Raw genomic sequence first — 17,230 nt, forward strand, 5'->3', positions numbered from 1 at the left:
GACCCTGTAGGCACCAGGAGTTTGTGCTGAGCCAGCAGTGGTGGGCAGGGCCATACTGCTGTGTGCTTGCCATGTTAGAAGGTGCCTTTTCACCTTGTGGACTTCCCTAGAATCCCAGAACCAGCACCAAGATTAGCTCGCCCTCCATCTGACATTGAGCTCATGCTTCAAGAGTATCGTCGGGCCCGTGAAGAGGCCAAGGTGGAGATTGCCCAGGCTCGAGATCGGCTCAAGGAGCGGACTAAACAAGAAAAGATGAGAATCCGCCAGCAGATCATCTCCCAGCTGCTAAAGGTGGGGAATGAGGCAGTCCTCTGCCTTGGGCCAGACCTTAGACTCTGGCGGCCTTCACTCTGCCTGTTTGTGAGTCTGCTGATATGCTTGGAAGGGTAGGGCTCTGCTTCCAGCCCAGAGCTGGGCTCACATTTCCCTTAAACCCTCATCTGGGCACTGCTGCCCCAGGCCAGAGTGTGTGGAGTCAGGGACGTGGGGAAGGAGGCATGGAGAGTTGTGGCTTCTGGAAAGTAGGTGGGACGCTACAGCAGGAGGCTCTGGGAGGTAAGTGGTGACAGCTTTAGTAAGAGGTGACAGGGAAGGGAGAGGATGTGGTAGCATGGTATCTTCAGAAGCTAGTTCATCTGTCTTCTTTCCAGGAAGAGGAGAAACTACAGACTCTAGCCAACTCTAACTCCCTGTACACCAGCTCCAATGGAAGCATATCTTCTGGTGTCACGTCTGGTTACAACAGCAGCCCAGCCTTCTCAGGCCACCTGCAGTCCCTAGAGGTCTCGGTAAGTGGGCAGGCATCAGGAAGCTTCTGCGATGGAAGTGTGTACAGGAGCTGCTCTCTGAAGGGCTCTGCTTCTGTGAGCCCTTCCTGTATGGTCTGCTTTAGGCCTGCCTTCCTCTCCCCATACTCTGCAGTTCAGTGGTTTGATTTTTTTAAGTTTTGTTTTGTTTTTAATTATGTGGGTGTGCTCATTTCTGTGTGTAGGTACATGTGTGAGAGTGTTGGTGTCCACAGAGGCCAAAGACTGTGGGGTTCCCCTGGAGCTGCAGATGGATGTCAGCTTTCTGATGTGGGTACAGGAAATGGAGCCTGAGTTCTCTACCAGAGTAGTACAACCTGGCCATGGTGGTACAGTATTTTAATCTTAGCACTCAGGCAGGTGGGTCTGTAAGTTTAAGGCCCGATGGATCTACATCCAAGACAGCCAGAGTTACAGACTGAGACCCTATCTCAAAACAAAAACAACAAACAAACAAACAAACAAAACCCAAACCAACATAGTAAATGTACAGTTTTATTTTGGTTTTTAGTTTTTTGTTTGGTTGACCTTTTTGTCCTTAAAAAAAAAAAAAGATTTATTGTTTTGGTTTGGTTGTGGGGTTTTTTGTTGGTTTTTGTTGTTGTTTTTATTTTTATTTATTTATTTATTTTGAGACAAGGGCTTACTGTATATAGCCCTAGCTGGCTTGGAATTCACTATGTAGACCAGGTTGTCTATGAACTCAGAGAAATTCCTGAGTGCTGGAATTACAGGCATGCGCCATCATGCCCAGCAAGATTTATTTTTATTTTTTGTCTGGGTGTTGCCTGCAGGTATGCATATGTGCCACAAGAGTGCCTGGTACCTATGGAGATGAGAAGAGGGCATCAGATCCCTAGGGACTAGAATTACAGACAGTTCTGAACTACCATGTGGATGCTGGGAATCAAACCCAGGTCCTTTGGAAAAGCAGGTCCTGCTTTCCTCTCTACTACCTCCCCTCTTCCCCAGATCTAACCTCCCCACTTCCCCTTAGAAATGAGCATGCCTCCCAGAGGTATAAACCAAATATGGCATAACAAGCCATAATAAGACCAGGCACATAGCATCACATCAAGGTTGGACAAGGTTTAAAAAAAAAAAAAAGGGCTGGACAAGGTAACCCAGTAGTAGGGAAAAGGTTCCACAAGCAGACCAAAGAGTCGGGGATATCCTCTGCTCCCACTGTTAGGATTCCCAAAAGAACCCCAAGCTATTCAGCCGTAACATATATATAGACGACTTAGGTCAGACCTCTGCAGACTCCCTGGTCTCTGTGAGTCCCCACGAGTCCCAATCAGTTAGTTCTGTGTGCACTGTTCTCATGGCGTGTCCCTGACCCCTCTGGTTTCTCTGGTCCTGCCCCTACCTGTTCCAGGACTCCCAGAGTACCACCAATGTTTGGCTGAAGTACTTTGCATTTGCTCCCAGTTGCTGAATGAAGTCTCTGTGGACTCTTCGAGGATAGTTCTGTTAGTCTCTCGTCTCAGAACACTGCAGACAGGACAAACTGTAGGGCGAGGGTTCTGTGGCTGGGTTGGCATCCCAGTCCTGCCCTCAACACTGAGCAGTCTCTCTAGCCCCAACTTAAGCTTTTATTTTATCCTAAATAGTTGATGCTGTTTTAGGATAAGGTAGTGAGTAAAATGGTGTTGCCTTTAGACCGTTTAGAGACTTAAGATCGTTAGAGATGGAAATATTAAGCGGCTTATTTTATGTTCACTGTTGTTGCCCTAAGCTAACTGAAGGAATGTTAAGCCATCGTAATCTGTGGTTTGTCCAAATCTACAAGGTCAGTGACACCCAGAAGAGACTGTTCTGAGACTGGAGGGGTGAGAGTCAGAAGAGCTGAGTAGTGCTAGTGTTGGGAGAGAGGCCACCTAAGAAGGGAGGCCTCGGAGGGCAGTGCGGAGAGCTGTGGGAATGGAGCATAGAGCGAGGAGTGGGAGTGGCAGGAGACCGTACCGAGAATCAGGCTGCTTTCTGGACTGATGATGTTACTCCATAGAAAGGAATTTTCTAAAAGCTGTTGAAGTGATGGAAAGCACACACACTCACATGTACACACATAAACACATATGCAAACACACACACATGTACATACATATAATACAGCAAATGGATTGTAAGTGAAAGAACAGATGCTCAGTGACTGCTGAGAGCAGCACACACGCACTTCCCGACGGCTGGTGTGTGTGTGTGAGGTGCACATTTGGGTGCACACGCTATAGTGCATGGACGCTACAGGGACAACTTGATGGAGCTGGCTCTCTCCTTCCATCTTTATGTGGACTGGGGATTAAACTCAGGTCTCCAGGATTATCTGGGAAGTGTTTACCTGTTCAGCCCTGAACTCAGAAGGCTAAGTTCACATGGCCTAAGAAGTCGAGGTGATGGCCACAACAACAGAGAAGGATGCTGGAGGAGGACCATATTTTGTGGAGGGAAGTTGTGAGTTTGAGATTTACTGACTGGGTTGAAGGTGTTTCTGAAGAATCCATCTTTGAATCAAGAAGGCAGCTGGAAACATGAATGCTCCAAGTAAGGTCTGGCTAGAGATAAATATTTAAAGTTAATATTATAAATTAAAATGCACATAGCAAAGAATGATATCCAAATGGTGGCATATGCCATAACATGAAGGTACATGTTTATCCTACCCAGAAGTGTATGTGTGTGTGTGTGTATGTGTGTGTGTGTGTGTGCATGTGCATGGTGGTATATGAATATGTACCACCTTAGCCAGGGAGATATATTTGCTGAGGTCTGTGTACATTCATGTGAAAATGCACACAGATAGAGACATGCTGGGCTAGTTGTCGTGGTGCATGCCTGTAGGGTTTGCTAAAGGAGGCAGAGACAGAAGGATCACGGGTTCAAGGCCAGCTTGGGCTACACATTTTTACAGAGTCAGTTCCAGGACAGCCAGGGCTACATTGAGAAACCCTGTCTCGAATTCCCCACCCGAAGAGAAAGAAACACGCTGGACCTGGGCTAGCAGGGTGGTTCGGGGGTAAAGGACTTATTGTCAAGCCTGATGACCTGAGTTCAGTTCCCACATAGTGGAAGGAGAGAACCAATTCCTGCTATGTGCACCAGGCTGGCCTCAAACTCCCAGATCCACTTGTCTCTGCCTCCTTAGTACTAGGATTGAAGGCATGTATCACCATTCCCAGTTATCTCCATTTATTTTTATTTACTTATTTTTGAGACAGCTCTGGCTGTTTTGTTTTTGTAAAAATACTATGACATGGCATGTATTTTTAGGCTGGCTTCTAGCCCAGTGCCAAGGATGTTTTTGAACTTTTTTTGTGGTTTTTCTTTCTTTTTTTTTAAGATTTATTTTTTGAAAGATTTATTTATTTATTATATGTGAGTACACTGTAGCTGTCTTCAGACACACACTAGAAGAGTGCATTAGATCCCATTACAGATGGTGTGAGCCACCATGTGGTTGCTGGGATTTGAACTCAGGACCTCTGGAAGAGCATCAGTGCTCTGAACTGCTGAGCCTTCTCCTCGGCCCTCTGTATTGTCTTTCTGCTAGTAATTTTCTTTGCTGTATAGAAGCTTTTACATGTGATTAATCTCAACTGTCAATTATAATTAATCAATTAATTAATATTGTTGAGACACATCGCCCTGGATGCCTTGGAACACATTCTAGACTTGGCTGGCCTAGAACTCAGAGATCTGTCTTTCTTTGAGACCTTGGGAGTGTTGGGATTAAAGGTGTGCGCCAGTTGGGCGGTGATGGCGCATGCCTGTAGTTCCAGCACTTGGGAGGCAGAGGCAGGTGGATTTCTGAGTTTGAGGCCAGTCTGGTCTACAGAGTGAGTTACAGGACAGCCAGGGCTATACAGAGAAATCCTGTCTCGAAAAACCAAAATAAAATAAAATAAAATAAAATAAAATAAAATAAAATAAAATAAAATAAAATAAAATAAAATAAAAGGTGTGCGCCACTATTGCCCAGCTGAACTGTCAGTTTTAAAATTTTGTAGACATGTCCAGAATATTATTGTGTCAGTTTTGAAGTATTTCCTTTGTTTTCCTGTAGTAATTTCACAGTTTCAAGTCTTTCACTGAGGTCTTTGGTCCAGAACCTGACAGGGTGGTACACACCTGTACTCCTAGCTGTTGCAAAGTTGAGGAAGGAGAATCAGGAGTTCTAGATAACCTGTGGTGTAAAACAAGACACTCAGAGAAAAAAAAATCTTTGCATCCATTTTAAGTTGGTATTTTGCTGATGAGGTGAGGGCCCAGATCCAGCCGTCGGTGTGTAGGGTCCACTCTTCCCAGTGCTCTCTGTTCAGCTACACTCTCTGGGGTTTGTTTCACTTTTGTAAAGCAACAATTGGCTGTGGATATGACTTATTTCTGGATTTTCAATGGTTTGTGTATTTTTATGTCAGTACCACAGTTTTTGTTGTTATGGTTCTATAGTATGCCTTGAGGTCAAGTACTGCAAAACTTCCAGCTTTGTTCTTCTTATTCAAGATCTTTTTGGAGTACTTTACATTTCCATGTGTTTTTCTGTTTCTGTGAAAAATCGTATTGGCCTTTTGATGCGAAATTTGATGAATCTGTAGGTTGTTTTGAGTGTCATGGACATGTAACTATAATTCTTTTTTTAATTCTTAATTATTTACATTTCAAATATTATCCCCTCCCCGCCTCCCCCAGAAATCCCCAATCTCATTTCCCCTCTTCCTGCTTCTATGAGAGTGTGCCCCTACCCACCCACTCACTCCTGCCTCTCCACCCTCAAATTCCCCTACACTGGGGCATCCATCCTTCACAGGACCAAGGGCCTTTCCTCCCACTGATGTCCAGCAAGGACATCCTCTGCTACATATTATGGCTAGAGCCATGGATCCCTTCATGTGTACTCCTTAGTTGGTGGTTTAGACCCTGGGAGCTCTGGATGGTTGATATTGTTGTTCTTCCTATGGAGTTGCAAATCCCTTCATTTCCTTCAGTCCTTTCTCTAACTCCTTCATTGGGGACCACATGATCAGTTCAATGGTTGGTTGTGAGCCAACCTCTGTATACTGTATATGGGATGGTTCCCCAGGTGGGGCAGTCTCTGAATGGCCTTTCCTTCAGTCTCTGCTCCACTCTTTGTCTCCATATTTTCTCCTGTGAGTATTTTGTTACCCCTTCTACGAAGGACTGAAGCACCCACACTTTGATCTTCCTTTTTCTTGAGCTTGATTTGGTCTGTGAATTCTCTCTTGGATATTCCAAGCTTCTGGCTAATATCCACTTATCAATGAGTGCATACCATGTATGTTCTTTTGTGATTGGGTTACCTCACTTAGGATGATATTTTCTAGTTCCATCCATTTGCCTAAGAATTTCATGAAGCCATTGTTTTTAATAGTTGAGTAAATGTGTAAATGAAAATACCACTTATTCCATTGTGTAAATGTACCACATTTTCTGTATCCATTCCTCTGTTGAAGAACATCTGGGTTCTTTCCAGCTTCTGGCTATTATAAATAATAATATTTATAGTGGAGAATGTGTCCTTATTACATGTTGGAGAATCTTCTGGGTATATGACCAGTAGTGGTATAGCTGGGTCCTCAGGTAATACTATGTCCAATTTTCTGAGGAACTACCAGACTGATTTCCAGAGTGGTTGTAACAGCTTGCAATCCCACCAGCAGTGGAAGAGTGTTCCTCTTTTTCCACATCCTTGCCAGCATCTGCTGTCACCTGAGTTTTTGATCTTAGCCATTCTGACTCGTGTGAGGTGGACTCTCAGGGTTGTTTTAATTTGCATTTCCCTGATGATGTTGAACATTTCTTTAGGTGCTTCTCATCCATTTGAGTTTCCTCCATTGAGAATTCTTTGTTTAGCTCTGTACTCCATTTTTAATAGGGTTATTTGATTGTATGGAGTTTAATTTCTTGAGTTCTTTGTAGACATTGGATATTAGCTCTTTATCATATGTAGGATTGGTAAAGATCTTTTTCCAATCTGTTGGTTGCCATTTTGTCCTGTTGACAGTGTCCTGAAAGTTGCCTTACAGAAGCTTTGCAATTTATGAGGTCCCATTTGTCAATTCTTGATCTTATAGCTCATGGATTGACAGGATTAATATAGTAAAAATGGCCATCTTACTGAAAGCAATCTACAGATTCAATGCAATCCTCATCAAAATTCGAACTCAGTTCTTCATAGAGTTAGAAAGAACAATTTGCAAATTCATTTGGAATAACAGAAAACTCAGGATAGCGAAAACTATTCTCAACAATAAAAGAACTTCCAGGGGAAACACCATCCCTGACTTCAAGCTGTACTACAGAGCAATAGTGATAAAAACTGCATGGTATTGGTACAGAGACAGGCAGGAAGATCAATGGAATAGAATTGAAAACCCAGAAATGAACCCACACACCTACAGTCACTTGATTTTTGACAAAGTTGCTAAAACCATCCAGTGAAAAAAAGACAGCATTTTCTTTTCTTTTTTTTTATTCGATATATTTTTTATTTACATTTCAAATGATTTCCCCTTTTCTAGCCTCCCACTCCCCGAAAGTCCCATAAGCCCCCTTCTCTCCCCCTGTCATCCCACCCACTCCTTCCCACTTCCCCGTTCTGGTTTTGCCGAATACTGCTTCACTGAGTCTTTCCAGAACAAGGGGCCACTCCTCCTTTATTCTTGTACCTCATTTGATGTATGGATTATGTTTTGGGTATTCCAGTTTTCTAGGTTAATATCCACTTATTAGTGAGTGCATACCATGATTCACCTTTTGAGTCTGGGTTACCTCACTTAGTATGATGTTCTCTAGCTCCATCCATTTGCCTAAGAATTTCATGAATTCATTGTTTCTAATGGCTGAATAGTACTCCATTGTGTAGATATACCACATTTTTTGCATCCACTCTTCTGTTGAGGGATACCTGGGTTCTTTCCAGCATCTGGCAATTATAAATAGGGCTGCTATGAACATAGTAGAGCATATATCCTTATTACATGGTGGGGAATCCTCTGGGTATATGCCCAGGAGTGGTATAGCAGGATCTTCTGGAAGTGAGGTGCCCAGTTTTCGGAGGAAAAAAGACAGCATTTTCAACAAATGGTGCTGGTTCAACTGGCAGTCAGCACATAGAAGAATGCAAACCAGCTGGGCAGTGGTGGCGCATGCCTGTAATCAGTACTCTGGGAGGCAGAGGCAGGCGGATTTCTGAGTTCGAGGACAGCCAGGGCTATACAGAGAAACCCTGTCTCGAAAAGACCAAAAATAAAATAAAATAAAATAAAAAATAAAAGAAGAACAATGCAAATCCATCCATTCTTATCTCCTTGTACAAAACTCAAGTCCAAGTGGATCAAGGACCTCCACATAAAACCACTGAATCTAATAGAAGAGAAAGTGGGGAAGAGCCTCAAATACATGGGAACAAAGGAAAATATGCTGAACAGAACACTGTAATTCTTTTAAATAGTGAACTTTTGGGGAGATATTTCCATATTTGAATTTAAAGACTTAAATTTTTTTTTCACTTACATGTATGTGTGTTTGTAAATGTGTGCATCAGATCCTCTGGAACTGGATACAGTACATAAGGGTACAGAAACTGGACTGGGGTCCTTTGGAAGATCAGTGCTCTTAACCTCTGAGCCATCTCTCAATGCTAGTCTTTAATTTCTCTCTTCAGTGTTTACAACTTTCATTGTGTGGTTATTTGACTTTCTTAGTTAAGTTTATTCTTAGCCACAAAATAAATAAATGAGGCACTTATTGTGAGTGGGATTGTTTTTATGATGTTTTTTAATGGTGTAGAAATGGAGTTAGAGATGGTTATAAACTGTCATATGAGTACTGAAAACTGATATTTTGTTTCTCCTGCTGTGGTCCTGCTTCAGGTTTTTGGAAGTTACAGGTTTCCTTTTGCCAGTGTGTGGAAAGCCAGTGTTCTTTGGTAGTTGCTCCTGGAAATGTGAAGTTACAATCTGCTTCTTTGTATTTGTGGAAGAACAGGTGACTGACACCAGGTCCAAAATGTTTGTTCTCAGGTCACATGTGCCATATTGCATAGTCAGCAAGCAATGAGGCTCTTATATCTGATAGTCCTCTAGGTTTCTTTAGGACTGTAGGCATGTCCTAGATCTCTCCCCACGCCCGCACTGTGCTCCCATGTGCTCCTGCCCTGTAGCAGCTTTTGCGAGATCTTACCTTTTTCTAGACATTAGCGAGATACATCTAGTATTTCACCACTTAAGTTTCACGCTAGGTTTTAAACTGAGGTATGTTTTACAGTAAGGGAACATATGATTTTTTAGAGCATTACTTTTCAGTCTGTGGAGAATGCCATCTGTCTCATCTGTTTGTTTCTGTTGGCTAATATGAAACTATTCTTGCATTCTTGGGATTCTCTAAAAACATACTGAATCCTTGCACATATGATGTATTCTTTTTTTTTTTTTTTTTTGGTTTTTCAAGACAGGGTTTCTCTGTGTAGCCCTAGCTGTCCTGGAACTCACTCTGTAGATCAGGCTGGCCTTGAACTCAGAAATCCACTTGCCTCTGCCTCCCAAGTGCTGGGATTAAAGGTGTGTGCCACCACTGCCCAGCCATGATGTATTCTTTTACTGTCCTGTTGCAGTCTGCTATTTTTTTTTTAATATTTTACATACTTTAACTTTTCTATAATTTTTGGTAGCATATATATAATTTGTATACTAACCAGTGTTTTCTTGCTTTGGCCTTTTAAAAAAATTCTTTAATAATGCTACAATATAGTCTTTGACCCACAAAGCATAAAGTATTTATTTGGTTTGATCTATAAAATAGGTCTCTGATATAATAATCCCTGTCCCCAATGCTTACCCAGTTGTTGATTCAATAGTAATTCATGATAGTTGGAAATAATCACCTAGGGCATTGAACATCAAGATGTCAGTTTTAGTCGAGGAACATGGGGAAGAAGTGGGGAGCCCAGAATGGGGGAAGAGATCTTGATGAGGCATGTGATAGCCTGCAGAAAGATGGGGTTGGCAAGTGTCTTGGTGCCCTTTCAGTATTGTGGTTTTTTGGAGGAGTGGTGAGAGCAAATGGTTCTAGATTCTGGCGGGTGCTGTGTAGGTGAGAGGTAGGAGATGACAGATCGAACACTGGCTTCAGGAAGCTCAGTGCTGAGAAGACATCTTTATATTTAAATGCTAATAATACCTAGTGACAAGGAAGAGGTAGGGGAAGTGGAGAGGAGAGATTAAGTGAAAGGGCTCCTAAGGGTTACAGGGTTAAAAATGACAGGACTCGGGACTATTGCAGCAGGAGGGATGAGGAAGAAAGGAAGTAGAACTGTTTATTTAGTGTGTATATATGTGCTCACGTACCACACCACAAATTTGGTGGTCAGAAGACAGCTTTCAGTATTGGTTCTAGCTGGGTGGTGGTGGTGCGCGCCTGAAATTCCAGCACTCTGGGAGGCAGAGGCAGAGGCAGGCGGATTTCTGAGTTCGAGGCCAGCCTGGTCTACAGAGTGAGTTCCAGGACAGCCAGGGCTACACAGAGAAACCCTGTCTCCAAAAAACCAAAACCAAAAAAAAAAAAAAAAAAAAAAAAAAAATCAGTATTGGTTCTGTACTAGGGACTCTGATTCTCCTCAGGCTTGGTGGCAGGTGCCTTTACCTGGTGAATCATCTCACTGGCCTGTGTTTTTGTTCCATCGAGGTGGCTGATAGTGTGCTAACCAAACACAACAGAGACCCAGAGGCTCTGGTCCTAGAGTAAGACTTCTGGCTCAGTATGGTACCTGGCCAGGGCCAAAGTCTGCTGGTTCAGAGCTCATTGCTTCTTCTACATTTCCCCTTCACTTTGACTCTATTATCCACACTAAACCCTTGTATTAGTCAGGGTTCTCTAGAGTCACAGAATTTATGGGTAGTCTCTAGTAAGGGAATTTGCTGATGATTTACAGTCTGTAATCTAACTCCCCTACAATGGTCAGCAGCAGCTGTATATGGAAGTCCAAGGATATAGCAGTTGCTCAGTCCCACAAGGCGAGCAGGTGAAGAAGAGTTTTCTTTCTTCCAATGTCCTTATGTAGGTCTCCAGCAGGTGTGGCCCATATTAAAGGTGTGTGCCACCACGCCTGGATCTGGGACTTGCTTTGTCCCAGATGACCTTGAACTCAGAGATCTCTGTCTTAATCTGGGATGCGAGGTGGTGGTGCATGCCTGTAATCCCAGCACTTGGGAGGCAGACGCAGGTGGATTTCTGAGTTCGAGGCCAGCCTGGTTCACAGAGTGAGTTCCAGGACAGCCAGGGCTACACAGAGAAACCCTGTCTCAAAAAACCAAAACAAAAAAACAAAAAACAAACAAACAAACAAAAAACCCAACCCCCCTCCCCAACCAAACCAAACCAAACCAAACCAAACCAAACCAAACCAAACCAAACCAAACCAAACCAAACCAAACCAAACTTCTGGGATTCATAGCTACTATGCCTCAGGATCATCATGCTAAGATCCAGGTCAGAAATTTGTATCTCCCAGCCTCCAGATTAGGATCACAGGTGAGCCTTTCATTTCTAGATTGTAGTTCATTACAGATATAGTCAAGTTGACAACCAGGAATAGCCACTACAACCCTCATCAGAGATGGTCTCTTTCCTGCTGCCACCATGGTACAGGTGACTTTTCACATACTGACCCTGGAGTTCGTCCATTTGGCAGAGGGCCTGTATTAAGTTATTTCTCTGCTGGCAAAATGAGCCAATTTAAGGCAGATTAGAGTGTATATATAAAGGTAGGTTTGTTGGGAAACTGCTCTTTGCATATACCTGCTAAGAAAGGAGAGAGAAGGGTGGGAATGACCAAAATGTCTAGACTACATAGGGAAGAGCTTCTGGGAGAAGGGCAGCCCAGCTCCTGGGCTGGAAAGTTCAGAATAGAGAGTAGGGTATGCCAGGTAAGAAGTGAGGGATGCTGGGAGAACCTGGAGGCCAGTCTGCTTTAGTATGTAAAATATGCACCTCAGTCCCTTATCCCAGGTCTGAAACCCAACAGGCCCTGTGCCCAGGTCCTGGTTATCCTGATTGCTGTGGCAGCTGAACTACAGTGAAGGTTTTCTAGCTGGTGTCTATTTGAGTCTTAATTACTGTTCTGTTGCTACGAAGAGAGACACCATAACCAGGGCAACTCTTAGCAGAAGCAAGCATTTAATTGAGGGTTTTCTCACAGTTTCAGGAGCTAAGTCTGTTATCATCATGGTAGGGAGCATGGCAGCAGACCAACATGGTGCTGGAAAAGTAACCGAGAACTATATCATAATCTAAAAAGAGAGTAACACTGGGCCTGGCATGGGCTCTTAAAACCTTCAAGCCCATCTCCAGTGGCATACTTCCCAAAACAAGACCACACCTTCTAATTCTTTCAAATAGTGTCACTCCTTGGTGACCAGTAGTATCACCCTGGGTAAGTATAAAGGCTTGAAGGCTTCCAAATTCTTCAAGTATATGAGCCTTGGGGGCCATAGCTTATTCAAACCACCATAGTATCCAATGTCCTGAAGTCAAATTGCAATTGCTAGTGGAAGGCATTCTGGCTCTTATTCTGAGTATCCTTTGTTCTGCAGGAGGACTCTCAAATGCCAAATTCCCAAGATACCTGGATAGGGGACTGGCGGGGCCGGTCCACAGTGAGGAACAGTTACCTGTATCTGACTGGGTCTTCCTGGAAGAACTTAGCTCACAGTGAGTATGAAACTTAGGGAATGATGTCTGCAGGATTTACTGACTCAAGATTCTTGGCCCTGTATCACTGTCCCACTGGTGTTCAGGTCATTGCAGAACTTTCATCTCTTTGTTGTAGGCCGTAGAGCCTCAATGGGCAGTGGCTGCTGCTCTCCCCCCAGCCTGTCCAGCTTAGGGACCTGCTTCTCCTCCCACTACAAGGACTTGGCCAAACACATCGTCAACACATCAATGGCTGATGTAAGTCTCTGGACCTATTCATTCCCCACCCTCTTGTTGGATGGGGAGAGAGAGGAAAGGAGCCAGGCAGATTAGGGCCACCAAGGCATCGAGGCTTCAGGAACTCTTTAACTTGACAAGTGGGCTTTAGTAAATGTTAGCCAGACTGATGAACCTAGAGGCCTGGCTTCTACCCTCTGCCCCCAGGTAATGGCTGCTTGTTCCGACAATCTCCACAACCTCTTCATCCGCCAGTCGACAGATGGCTGGAAGTAAGTTATTTTGCCATGCTTTGGTCCTCCTGCATTATTCTCCTCTTCCTCTTGGCTTCCTGGCACACCCCATGCTAGTAAACTCCTTTCTGACTGTTTCTTGTCTCTGGTGTACCCAAGATATCAGGGAGAGGAGCAAGAGGTACAGCTTTACTACAAGGAATTCTCTTCTACTCGACATGGATTCTTGGGTGCAGGTGTGGTGTCCCAGCCACTCTCTCAAGTATGGGCAGCTGTGAGTGATCCCACTTTGTGGCCTCTGTATCACAAGCCTATCCAGACAGCAAGGCTACATCAGAGAGTGACCAACAGTATCAGCCTGGGTGAGTCTAAGGGCTTGAAAGCTTCCAAAGGCCTGGCAGGGAGTCAGAGGTAGAGGGTCGAAGCAGCACTGTTGGGAACTTTACACACCTCAGCAAGACCTCTAGGGATCCGGTTGTGGAGTAAAGCAGGGGCTCCTGAACACTCAAGGACTAGTATTCAATCTGTCTTTCTAGTGTACTTGGTGTGCGATACCACACTGTGTGCGCTGAAGCAGCTGCGAGATTTCTGCTGTGTCTGCGTGGAAGCCAAAGAGGTACCTATGTTGGGGTAGTAAAATGTTATGGGTTGAACTTAGGCTAAAGTGCCGTGAGGTGCAATTAGTGGAGTGGCTTGAGTGCTGATGGGATTACCTCCAATCACCCTAACTATACTCAAACCTGTCTGTTTTGTATGCACAGGCAGGATTCACATGTATCTCTGTTCCTAGGGGCACCTGTCAATCATGGCAGCTCAGTCTGTATATGATGCATCCATGCCAAGACCTAGCAGAAAAATGGTCCGAGGGGAGATCCTGCCCAGTGCTTGGGTCCTGCAGCCTGTCATCACAGAGGGGAAAGAAATAACCAGAGTAATCTTCCTTGTCCAGGTGATACAGCACTGCATCCTGTCTCATGGCATGCCTTGGGATATTTCTCTCCAGTTGCATAGAATCTAAGAATCCACTGTTGTCATTTCATTTGGCCAGAGTAAGCTAATAGTTAAAGGGGATCAGAGAGGGAGGAATAAACAAGTTGATAGTCTTTGTGAAGCTCCCAGCACCAGAGATTGACTGACTTAAACCCTATGGCTAGCCACAGTGTCCTTAGGAAATAGATGGACTATTGAAGCTGAGAGCAGCATCAGACCAGAATCCTCACTTAGCATCTTGTATGGCTCTCCACTCTCAGGCCAACTCGGACTCTTCATCATTGGGAGGGAAAAGTTAGTACTTAGATCTAAATGCTCAGGGGTCCAAGCACATCTCCAGTCACCACAGCCAGAGTGGCTGCTCCAGATTTGTTTGTACCTTCAGTTCTTCCTTCTGCTTTCAGGTGGAACTGGGTGCACCAGGCTTCCCTCCCCATCTTCTGAACTCCTTTATCAAACAGCAGCCACTGGTTGTGGCCAAGCTGGCATCTTTCCTTCGTAGTTAGTATTGGGCCATGGAGACAGCAATGCTGAGATGTAGGCCCAGGACACCTGAGACTCTACAGATGCTTCTAGACCCTGAGGCAAGAAGAGCCCAGGCTGCCCGTGGTAGCCAACTATATAGATGGCACCAGCCCAGGGTTGCCAGCAAAACTAGTACTTAGTACTTGGTTACCTCTGAAGAGCGAACAACCTGAAGCTCCTGGCCCTAGCTGTCCAAAGGATGAAATCAACTCGCCTTCAGGATTTCTCACCTTTATTTCCTGCCTCTGGGACGCAATGGCACACCAAGTATTCAAAGACCAGAAAAAGCACAGCCTGCAGAGCTGGAGACTGCAGTGCTTTGGCAAGGTGCCTCCTTGGCTGGCAGGCACTGGCCAAGGGTGCTCTAGATCTGCCTCCAAAACTTTGCTCCATTTTGTGATGGAGTTTCAGACAGGACCACCATACAGTTTATAAAGAATCATCTGCACAAGCCAGATCCAGATTCTGGATTTTCTCTCAGTGAACGTTTACATTTTACTATTCATACTATTTTCCCCCACTGTGTGTCACTGTGTATCACTGGTACGGTCAGTCTACCTCTTAAGCTCAGTGCAAGGGGAGGCCACTGAAGAAAAAGACAGGATATGGGGCCTGAAGACTAATAACAGGTAGGGACAGCTACATGCTGCTTGCGAACAAGGGAAGAAAGATTTCAAGCAGATTGTCTTAGAGAGGATTAAGTTTAGCACAGGTCTTGACCTTGTGCTAACACACCTCAAGTTTCCAAATTCTGGGATTATAAACCTATGACACCCAGCACCCACTTCTTTATATATAGTAGGGTGTGGCGGCTCATAGCTACAGCACTCTGTAGCAGAAGCAGCAGGACCAGAAGATTATCTTCAGATGGCCAGCCTGTGAGACATTAGACTCTGTCTTAAGCTCAATAGTTATTTTTGTTGCTTAACTGTTTTAATATAGTATAGAAAAAGGGTTTGGATCTTGGCCTAGTTGAACAGTTTGAAGATTTTAACATGGAAATGGTAGGGATAAGAAATTCCCTTTAGCCAGGCAGTGGTGGCGCAGGCCTGTAATCCCAGCACTCTGGGAGGCAGAGGCAGGCGGATTTCTGAGTTCGAGGCCAGCCTGGTCTACAAAGTGAGTTCCAGGACAGCCAGGGCTACACAGAGAAACCCTGTCTCAAAAAAGCCAAATCAAAAAAAAAAAAAAAAGAAAAGAAAAAGAAAACAAGAAATTCCCTTTATTTTTGTCACTTCAAATCTTTGGTGGAATTAGGTTTTCTTAGGAGTTAAGACTGGTTAAAGGGTAAATTTCTTTGCAAGATTTTTCTATTCCTTTAGAGTATTTATATACTACCAATTGAATGTTTTAAATTTTGCTTTGAATTTATCTTTATGGTATTTTTTGGCAATACTTGGTAATGCAGTGTTACACACATGCCTGCCGATGTCCTCCCTGCCCCCTTGCTGTGTATGTGTGGAATCAGGTCCTTTGCCTGTGGCTTCAGCTTTCCGAATCCTACGCTAAGGATAGGCGCCGCTATGCCCTGTTTCTACCTCTATTCATGTAAGTGCCTTACTGAGACCATTAGCCAAAAAAAGTCAAAATATTACTCTTAAAAAATAAAAAAAGCCAGGTAGTGGTGGGGCACACACTTTTAATCCCAGCACTCAGGAGGCAGAGGCAGGCAGATCTCTGAGTTTGAAGCCAACCTGGTCTACAGAGTGAGTTCCTAGGTAGCCAGGGCAACACGGAGAAACCTGCCTCAAAAAAAAAAAAAAAATAGAAGGAACCGTTGAAGATTATGATGGCAGTATTCACAGTTCAGGGTTGAGATTTTACATTCATGTGCTAGTATTATGAGCTCAGCCACTGCAGGAATCTAAACAGGTAGACAGCATAAGGAGAAGCCCCTTATGAGGCCTGAGTCAGCAATCTGAAGCAGCCAGTCAACTCTCTATAGCTTCATCTCCCACATCTGTACATTTAACCATAGATCAAAAGATACTCAAGCAAAGTTTCTTGTCATAATTATTTACATATAGTTACATTAACTAAATCATCTCTGGATAACATATTAAAGGATACAGGATGGGAAAAATGGAAAATCCAAGATTATATTTATAAAAGGATAGATGTAGTTATAACACTATGCCATTATATATTAAGATGGTTGACCATCATGTATTTCCATATTTGTGGGCCTGCAGTGATCCTATGACAAAAGACAAGATAAATCAGGCTCTGGAAAGCATGGGAATCAACCAAGGCTGGGTCTGTTCCTCTGTAGAAAGTCCCAGGTGCCTCAAGGCCCCTGGTCCACAGGACACACAATACAAATACCACTAACTATAACCCAGAAGGCTGCTTTTAGTAAGAAGTTCTGAGGTAAATCAGCCATTCCAGTTCCTATAATACAAATATCACCAAAAAAAAAAAAAAAAAAAAAAAAAAAAAAAAAAAAGTACTTGAGCTGGGAGGTGGTGGTACATGCCTTTAATCCCAGCACTCTGCCTCCGAGTTCGAGGCCAGCCTGGTCTACAAAGTGAGTTCTAGGCTACACAGAGAAATCCTGTCATGAAAAACAAAGAAAAAAAATCCTGGTACAGAAAGGAGAATAAATAGTTCTCTACTTGAGTATCTGCCTGTCTTTACAATCAGTTGTTTGAGCAAGCTGTTCTAAGAGCACCTTAAGACAGGCTCGCTTCATGGCTGAGTCCTTCAGTTAGAACAGTTTTCTGGGCTTCA

The 17,230-nt window shown here is 43.9% G+C and overlaps 1 protein-coding gene across 2 annotated transcripts in view; it reads left to right on the forward strand.

The window, feature by feature from the left end:
- Stard9 (StAR related lipid transfer domain containing 9) overlaps positions 1-17,230 on the forward strand; it is a 140,767-nt gene that overhangs the window by 71,727 nt on the left and 51,810 nt on the right. The window contains exons 25-33 of one of the 2 annotated variants that reach the window (XM_052183313.1): positions 111-294; positions 654-791; positions 12,416-12,533; positions 12,652-12,773; positions 12,960-13,024; positions 13,145-13,347; positions 13,522-13,601; positions 13,776-13,934; positions 14,380-17,119. In XM_052183313.1, coding sequence (XP_052039273.1) covers positions 111-294; positions 654-791; positions 12,416-12,533; positions 12,652-12,773; positions 12,960-13,024; positions 13,145-13,347; positions 13,522-13,601; positions 13,776-13,934; positions 14,380-14,481 — 1,171 coding nt within the window. In that variant the 3' untranslated portion in view covers positions 14,482-17,119. Of the gene's footprint in view, positions 1-110; positions 295-653; positions 792-12,415; positions 12,534-12,651; positions 12,774-12,959; positions 13,025-13,144; positions 13,348-13,521; positions 13,602-13,775; positions 13,935-14,379; positions 17,120-17,230 lie in introns of those variants that run through there. The other variant, XM_052183314.1, reaches the window with a different exon arrangement.

Source organism: Apodemus sylvaticus, chromosome 5 (assembly GCF_947179515.1).
Source record: "Apodemus sylvaticus chromosome 5, mApoSyl1.1, whole genome shotgun sequence".
NCBI classification, from domain to species: Eukaryota; Metazoa; Chordata; class Mammalia; order Rodentia; family Muridae; genus Apodemus; species Apodemus sylvaticus.